Genomic DNA, 8,680 nt, shown 5'->3' with positions numbered 1-8,680 from the left:
GTGCCCATATTCAGCTTTCTCTTTCATGTTTAGCAATTCTTTTAAAAGTCTGGAAAAAATTGGCTCTAGAATAGTATTTACAAGTAAAACACAACATGCAGTGTAGAATTAATAAATTCTTATATCACTGAGAATGTTTTTTCCAATATTCATTCATGAGAATACTTTCAGAATGTCATTTTCTGTTTTCCATTAAATAATTGACCACTTCTCTATTCAAAGTTCTTCTTTCAAAAGAACCTAGAATATTTCATCTCTCATTGTGCCATATGCTTCCCTGTTCCCTTTTAGTTTAGCACATGTCTATTTCTTAATCATCATGATAGGTTTTTAAGAAGGAGGAGATTATAAATATAGTACTTAACTAAACACACTCATCTAGAATTGAAAATAATTTTAAGTACAAACAATGGTAAAAAATGAAATGAATACAGCAAAGCAATGTAAGGCAATATTTATCAAATAATGATTAAAAAATAAAATTTATGCTAATGGGAGGCATTGAGTAAATTCACAAAAGCTACAAGGGGCACATTTTATAGATATTTAGGTAAAGGGTCTACGTTATCTGTAGTATTCAGAATGTTGTTGAGGAGGAAGAAAAGAATGACTTTGTGTAAACAGTACTTAACAATAAGGATTCATCCTAGATTTCACAATGAATGAGCCAAATGATAGTAATTGGCTTCAAATAAGCTTGATTTGACATTTCCATGTAAAAAAATTCTGAAGAAAGAAAAATATTAATAGCTTCCCATCATCAGCTGATACATTGATACAGTTTTAGAGGTAAGCTTTTGGGTTTGAATATGAAAGATAAATAATTCATTAATTGTAATAAATATTTATTTGCAGAATTTATATAATGTATGCATTTGCATTGATGTCCTATGAATGTATTTCAATTATGATATCTGATTTTGATGATACTTGAGTTCATGTAGGCAGTAAAAATACTTATCTTAATGATTTCTTAATAATTTTTTAGAAGTAAATTCAAAGATTTCTGGGAAAACTTTGGCAAAAAATGTTTGCATCTTAAACTTTCAATCTCTGGCTTAAAATTTAAATTTGTCTTTTGCAAAATAGATAAAAATTCAGTTTTGAATTTTTATGACTGAACTAAATTAGTCATTTAAGAATAACTTACTGTTATGTCTGTCTTTAGGAAAAAAAAACATATCAATGATTCATGGAAACCTATAATTGGACATCAAATGATTTCATCTTAATTGGATTGTTCTCCCCTTCAATAATTGGCCTGTTTCTTTTTATTTTCATTGTTCTTATTTTCTTAATGGCATTATTTGGCAACCTGTCAATGATCCTTCTCATCTTTTTTGACACGCATCTCCATACACCAATGTATTTCCTTCTTAGTCAGCTCTCCTTCATTGACCTAAATTACATCTCCACCATTGTCCCCAAAATGGCCTCCAATTTTCTGTTTGGAAACAAGTCTATCTCCTTCATTGGATGTGGGATTCAGAGCTTCTTCTTTTTGACTTTAGCAGTTGCAGAAGCATTGCTTTTGACATCTATGTCTTATGATCGCTATGTGGCCATTTGCTTTCCTCTTCACTATCCCATAAGAATCAGCAGAAGAGTGTGTGTGCTGATGATAATAGGATCTTGGATAATGGGTTCTATCAACTCCTGTGCCCACACCACATATGCCCTCCATATCCCTTATTGCAGATCCAGGGCCATCAATCATTTCTTCTGTGATGTCCCAGCCATGTTGACTCTGGCCTGCATTGACACCTGGGTCTATGAGTACACAGTGTTTGTGAGTACTACCCTATTTCTTGTGTTGCCTTTTATTGTTATTGCTTGTTCCTATGGCCGTGTTCTCTTTACTGTCTATCGCATGAACTCAGCAGAAGGGAAGAAGAAGGCCTATTCAACATGCAGCACCCACCTCACTGTGGTGACTTTCTACTATGCACCCTTTGTTTATACTTATCTACGTCCAAGATCCCTTCGATCTCCAACAGAGGACAAGGCTCTGGCTGTCTTCTACACCATCTTGACCCCAATGCTCAACCCTCTTATCTACAGCCTGAGAAACAAGGAAGTAATGGAGGCATTGAGAAGAGTAGCTCAGAGACTCTGCTCTGTGAAAATGTAGACAAAGCCTTTTTCCATGCATACCAAGACTTGAGCATAAATCCATTCATCACTGTACAGTGATAAAAACATTACTTTACGCTTAACTGAAAGGATAAAAAATTCGAAGTGTCTTGTTAAAAAGAGGAAAAAGTTGCCATTATCCTTTCTCAAATATAGTTTTTTCTTCAACATTATTTTGTTAAATATGAAATATAATACAAATTGCAAACAATATTTTGCGTCACAATTTTATGCATAATAAAAAGTAATCACTATTTTCATATGTCATTATTGGCCATGCCCAAACTCACATTTCTATGAATTTATCAAAATTTATACTTTTAGAAAATTTATTTTTTTAATGTAGTTGAAATTTTTTTTAGTCAGAGATGACAAGTACAAAGTTTGCAGTTAATTATTGATTACTTTTAATTTTGAAATGAATCTTTCTGCTAATATTACTGAAGCCATTAGGAGTATTTGTAAGTTATGAAAACCTTAGATTGAATTATTGATAAATTATGCCAAAGTGTAACTTTTAGCACACGTGGAACTAATAATTCAAACGGAGAGTTTCTTTTTCTAAAAAGTTCTCTTATAAGTCAAGTTTACTTCATCAGTTCACACAAATCAGTTTCATGTAAATCTGAATTTAATTTTAAATATAGATTCAGTCTGTGTCATCAATTATTTCTGTCAAATTTCTCATAATTTGTAGACTGTGTATAGGAAACCAGAAGTATTGTGAGGTTTCAAATGCCTTTTCTTTAATTTTACCACCATATATCCAATTAGAAGGTAAATTGAGTTAAAATTTGCTAATGATTTTTTCCTATAATTTTACATAAAGTATTGTTTTCCATGAATTATCTTTCATATTAATTTTAAAACCTTAAAATGTCATTTCTATTTCTAAAACTGTGGATATTTGATTTGTAATGTTGAAACAGTTTAAAGAAAAACAACTTACTTTCTGTACAGTTTCGTGAATGCTTACAATTTCCTGATGTGTTTTATTTCAATGACAATTTTTACCCTATTATTTTGTTTATTTACTGAAAAAGTTGACTGCCTGAGCTCTTAGCATTTGTCCTGGCACTCTAGTGATGAAGTGATATAGTGAATAATTTTGTACATGACAAACTGTTGGGCTTTAGGATGGAAGTTTAATTTGGTCCCTACCTCCACCATTGGTCATTGTTTCTTCCAGGCAAAGCTCCTTCTTTTCTCTTCTAGTCAGTGACCACATGTAACGTTGTAGTTGCATCTGCAGCTGCCCTTATCCCCACCAGCAATCTGTACCCAGGTTTCAAGGTAGCCCATCCCTTGGTGTCCCGTGAAGATCTGAACACAGATGTATGTGCACACATTACGGTAGGCCAGGCCATTTGCTTCATATACTGCCGCCTGAGCTGACATAAACAGATCCTGCTACTGTGGGTGATTAAGCATGTAATCATGCTCCTGCAAGGCAGGAGATGTGGGTTCGATCCTCTGGAGGAAGCACTGGCAACCCAATCCATTATTCTTGCCTGAAAAATAATATGGACAGAGGAGCCTGGAAGGCTATAGTCCATGGGGTCACAAAAAGTTGGGCATCACTGAGTTCCAAGCACACACACATGTACTGCTGCCTGAGCTGGCATAAACAAGTCTTGCTACTGAACCAGAACTCTTTGCTGTGGCTGCCACCCAGTATAGTAGGTCTGCTCACACACATGTTCAGACAGAATTTCACATGGCAACAACAGAGCATTAATGGCAAAACAGAGCATTAAACAAAGAAAGCTTATTTCTAGGAACCTAAGCAAGCACACGTACTACATGCTCTAATAAATGCAGAATGAGTGAATAGAAAATGAATGGCATCATGAAAACCAGAAAATGATGGTAATATCTGCTCTTTTGTCAGTTGCTATTATTGAAAGAAAATACTCTAAGGAAGTTTTGTAACTGAGCACGAATGTCTATTCCAGACACTTCAACATGTCAGGTGGTAAACAATAGAATCAAGAGATATGTATCTATTGTTGGACCTGATGCTCTATGGCCTAGGGGAATCACATCATATCCCTGGACTTTGTTTGCTGAGAAGCAAGATAGAAGCTGGAAAAGATTGAAGGCAGGAGGAGAAGGGGACAACCGAGGATGAGAAGGTTGGATGGCATCACCGATTCGATGGACATGAGTTTGAGCAGCACTGGGAGCTGGTGATGGACAGGGAAGCCTGGCGTGCTGCAGTCCATGGGGTCGCAAAGAGTCGGACATAACAGAGTGACTGAACTGAACTGAACTGAAAGACAGAAGCAGCATACCCTGAATTATTGGTAAATTGCAGTAAAGAAAAAAAGTTGTTTTTTTTTCTCTGCCCATCTAGTTCTTGGCTGAGCTATCCTCTATAATAAAAGTCAGGTTAACAGAAAAAAAAAAAAAAAAGAAGTTTACTAACATCTATACTTCGTGTATACATGACAGAGACCCAGCAAAACTGAATAACTCTCTGAAATAGCCCAAGTCATTGAGACAGGAGGGCAAGCAGCTGGGCACAACCTTTAAAAAAATGACAGCCATTGATCAAAACAGTAAATGACAAAAACTGGTAGGACTTTTTTTTAATAGGCTTAAGATGGCAGAAAATTTGACATCTAGTAGACCCTGACCTTCAGTATTTGCTCACTGTCATACATTAGCATGCTAATTGACCATCCCCAGGGCACCATGACAGTTCTAAGGCTGACCATAAAAGGTCAAACTGTGACAAACCTAGACATCCTTACCCTTGTCCCCAAATAGTTGGAACAATCCTCTCACTTGTTAGTGTATGAAGTTCCCCAACCCATTAAAAACTAATCATATCCTAGGGCAGCTTTCTGAAATTGTCTATATTCTGCCTAGGTATATCTCTCTAAATACAAATTATCCCACTTTACTTTGCCTCACTCTTGATTTCTTTCCTCTGCAAAGCCAAGGATTTTCGCTTGGTGGCCCACTCCAGGAACTTGCCCAAGACTTGGGAAAGGATCGTTATCTTGCTCGCCCTTCTCCTGCAACACTTTCTGGCTAACACAGAGGGACCTCAAAGAGCATAATTTGGATCTGCCTATTGGGCTGGGACTCATTCATCCTGAACAGTGTAGATTCATGTAGCCCCTCAGGGAATCTGGCAGAACTCAGCTCTCTGGTTATGAAAGAACATGCCAAGCCCCAGGCCTTTCTTGCCTCAATCTTTTTTATTATCTTCTACTGCTCTCTCTCTTTTGACTCTGGAAGATCTACTGAGATGACCACTCAGGACTGCCAAATTAAGACTGTGAAGCAGGTAATTGGCAACCTGATTGTATGAGTTTTCTGTCCGTGGCTCCTCAAGCCTGATTTCCAAACCCTACTTTATCTTAGTCTCAGCCTTGTTCTAGGATACTGGAACCACATCAGGGAGCCCCAAAGAGGGGACTAATGACCTGGCCCTCTTCTGGTGCCTCTTGGGGTTCACAACCTCATTGCAGTTCTGAACAGAAGTCACAGATGAGCACTTCCCTTGAGAAGGTCATATGCTTTATTTAACCCCTGTGCAGAGGTCATGATCAAGCACCTTTCTTTTTTTTTTTTTTCCATTTATTTATATTAGTTGGATTGTAGTGGTTTTTGCCATACATTGACATGAATCAGCCGTGGATTTACATGTGTTCCCCATCCTGAACCCCCTTCCCACCTCCCTCCTCATCCCATCCCTCTGGGTCATCCTAGTGCACCTGCCTTGAGCACTTGTCTCATGCATCAAACCTGGACTAGAGATCTGTTTCACAACTGATAATATACATGTTTCAATGCTATTCTCTCAGATCATCCCACCCTCACTTTCTCCCACAGAAAGCACCTTTCTTAAGAGCTTTCAAACCTCTAGTCTTGAAAGCATCATGGCTGTATAACTTCTTGTCTTTTCCTGGAGATCTTCATGCTGAATTTCTCTTATATCCTCCTTTTCTAGTTCCCTTCTGACTTCTTAGACTGCACATTCATCCTTGAGCCTCCTTACCAGCTTTGCAAGCAGATCGGATGGTGCCTTGGTTTTACTTCTGTGAAAAGGTAAGCCTCATTTGGCTCCCTTCAGGTCAAACTGCTATTAACCTCAGCCTGGTGGGTCATAAGTCCATGGGGTCATAAGGAGTCAGACATGACTGAGTGACTAATACTAACACAAGTAAGTGCTTTTAACCCTGTTGGATGCCTGATTCAACAATGCTAAGCTAAAAATCACAAGGGCCAATCCTGAAGGTGACTTTGCATTGTATTATTATCACTGTGTTGCCTTGTGTTCCAGTCTTACCCTTCAACTCTATTTGTTTCTCTTTTTTCTTTCTCAGAGAGCACTAAAAGATAATCTGCTTAGTTGACTCAGGGTCTAGGTCTCCTCCTCCTCCTCCCTCTCTCTTAAGGATGGAGGCCTTGGACTCAGATCACTTTCATTCCCACTGGCTTTTGTTCTTCTCCTTGACTAATCCAAGTGGTTTCCCAGGCTCACCACACAGAGCTGGAGACCTCACCATTGTCTTTGCTGAGCAGACCTTTTCTTATGGCTGGTTGGCTGCAATCCCCCTTTTTTATTTTTTTCTGCTTAATTGAACACTTTTTTTTTTTTTTTTTTGGCCAAATTTCCTACTCCAGAATCAGGGGCTATCATGGATCCAGTCAATTAAACTACCTGTAAATTTGCTGTCAGGACTTATTTCTATGAAAGTCCTTTGAGGGCGTCCACTCACTTAACTTTCTGGAAGCACATTCTCTTCTTATATTTTTAAGATTCAAGGACAACAACTAGAAACACAGTTATGGTAGGTAGCCCTAGCCCCAGTACCACCTCAGTGTTACTCACCCTTGCAAAAGCTTAGGCAGGGGCAAATCTAGAAAATATGGATCAGAGGCACCACCCAATGGAGAGGGGATTTGTTTTAAATGCAACTGGGAGGGCCACTGAATGCCCTCTGTATGAGAAAAGTCCACTAGGACTCTATCCCCCTTGATATGCAAATAAGAGGGCTGTCAGGGTCCCTGCATCGATTGGAAGAGAATATCCAGACGTGAGGCAAAATGAAAGGAGAATAAAGTTTATTGGAGCAGGATTTGTGCGAGGGGCAGAGGGGAAAGCACTGCCAGTAAAGTAGGTCAGCTTCCTGAAAATCAGGGAGAGCCAACCCTGAACGTGGGTCATTGACCTGCTTTTATAATCAGGGGACAAAGGAATGGGGTAAGGGGTCTTGTGAGTCATTTGCTGATTGGATAAATTACATATACATTCCCTATATGAAGTAGGAGAAGAGTGGGACAAATACTTTTCCTTATATGGGGTTGGAGGGGGACAGACTATGCTACTGAGGAGTGCTCAAAAATTCCACAATGGTTATAGCATGGCAGGCAGGGCAATGAGAGTCTGCTTTTCTCTCTTCCTATATTCTGAGACCCTTCATGCTCATCTTGTTCTTTTGTCCTCAGGGCACCACAAGGAACATTGGAATCAGACTGCCCTTGGTCCCAAAGAGGATTCAGGGCTCCCAAACTGATGAAGATCGAAGACTGATGGGGCCTGGCACCATCCATGGCTGCCCCCAAACAAATGTCATTTCCCTAGAGGAGACTTGGGTAATCCTTGATGTAGCAGGTAGTAAATTTTTTTCTCATTAGATACATGGGTTAACTACTGTGTACTGACTGATTTCCCTGGATCATTGTTCTCCCAATCATGTATGATAATAGGGATTAATGGATGGCCAAAAACCAAGCTGTTCATTTACACTCTCAGCTGCTTGCTAGAGAATTTTATCTATGCATTTCAGTTCCTGCTCACACCTGAATGTCTCACAGCCTTGTTTCAGAAGGGATTTGCTTACTAAACTTCAGACAAGACCCTGATTTGGATATCTTCATGAAGAAGGCATCCGCCAAGAAAAACATCATTCTGGACCATGGGGACCTTTCTCAGTCTTAAGTCAGGGGAAGTTTCCATTATAACCCATATTGTTTCTCAAATGAGTCCTATTCTCTGGACAACTGAGATCCCTGGCAGAGCTACTAATGTGCCACTGGTTCAGATCTCATTAAAACCTGATTGCTGGGGCTTCCCTGGTGACTCAGTGGTTAAGAATCCGCCTGCTGGTTAGGGAAACCTGGGTTCGATCATTGGTCTGGGAGTATCCCACATGCTGAGGGGCAAACAAGCCTGTGCACCACAACTACTGAGGCCACATGTCACAAATATTGAAGCCCGAACAAGTTAGAGCCCAAGCTCCATGTAACAAGAGAAGCCACTACAATGAGAAGCCCACATGCCACAACTAGAGAGTAGTCCCTGCTCTTTGCAACTAGAGAAAGCCTGCTCAGCAAGAAAGACCCAGCACAGTCCCCCAAAAAACTAATGCTGATTACTCATGGGGGGAAAATGACTGTTTGAGACCCAAGGTCCAAGAATGCAGTCAGTTCAGTTCAGTCAATCAGTCGTGTCTGACTCTTTGCGACCCCATGGACTGCAGCACACCAGGCTTCCCTGTCCATCACCAACTCCCAGAGCTTGCTCAAA

The 8,680-nt window shown here is 39.4% G+C and overlaps 1 protein-coding gene across 1 annotated transcript; it reads left to right on the top strand.

Moving 5' to 3' along the window:
- The first annotated feature begins 1,192 nt into the window (after window positions 1-1,192).
- On the top strand, window positions 1,193-2,131 carry LOC122439249 (olfactory receptor 2L8-like). Its single transcript, XM_043464339.1, has one exon. The coding sequence runs from the start codon at window positions 1,193-1,195 to the stop codon at window positions 2,129-2,131; it is 939 nt and encodes a 312-aa protein (XP_043320274.1).
- The last annotated feature ends 6,549 nt before the right edge of the window (window positions 2,132-8,680 follow it).

The sequence above is a fragment of the Cervus canadensis genome, chromosome 4 (genome assembly GCF_019320065.1).
Source record: "Cervus canadensis isolate Bull #8, Minnesota chromosome 4, ASM1932006v1, whole genome shotgun sequence".
NCBI lineage: Eukaryota > Metazoa > Chordata > Mammalia > Artiodactyla > Cervidae > Cervus > Cervus canadensis.
This window is presented reverse-complemented; position numbering and strand designations above follow the sequence as displayed.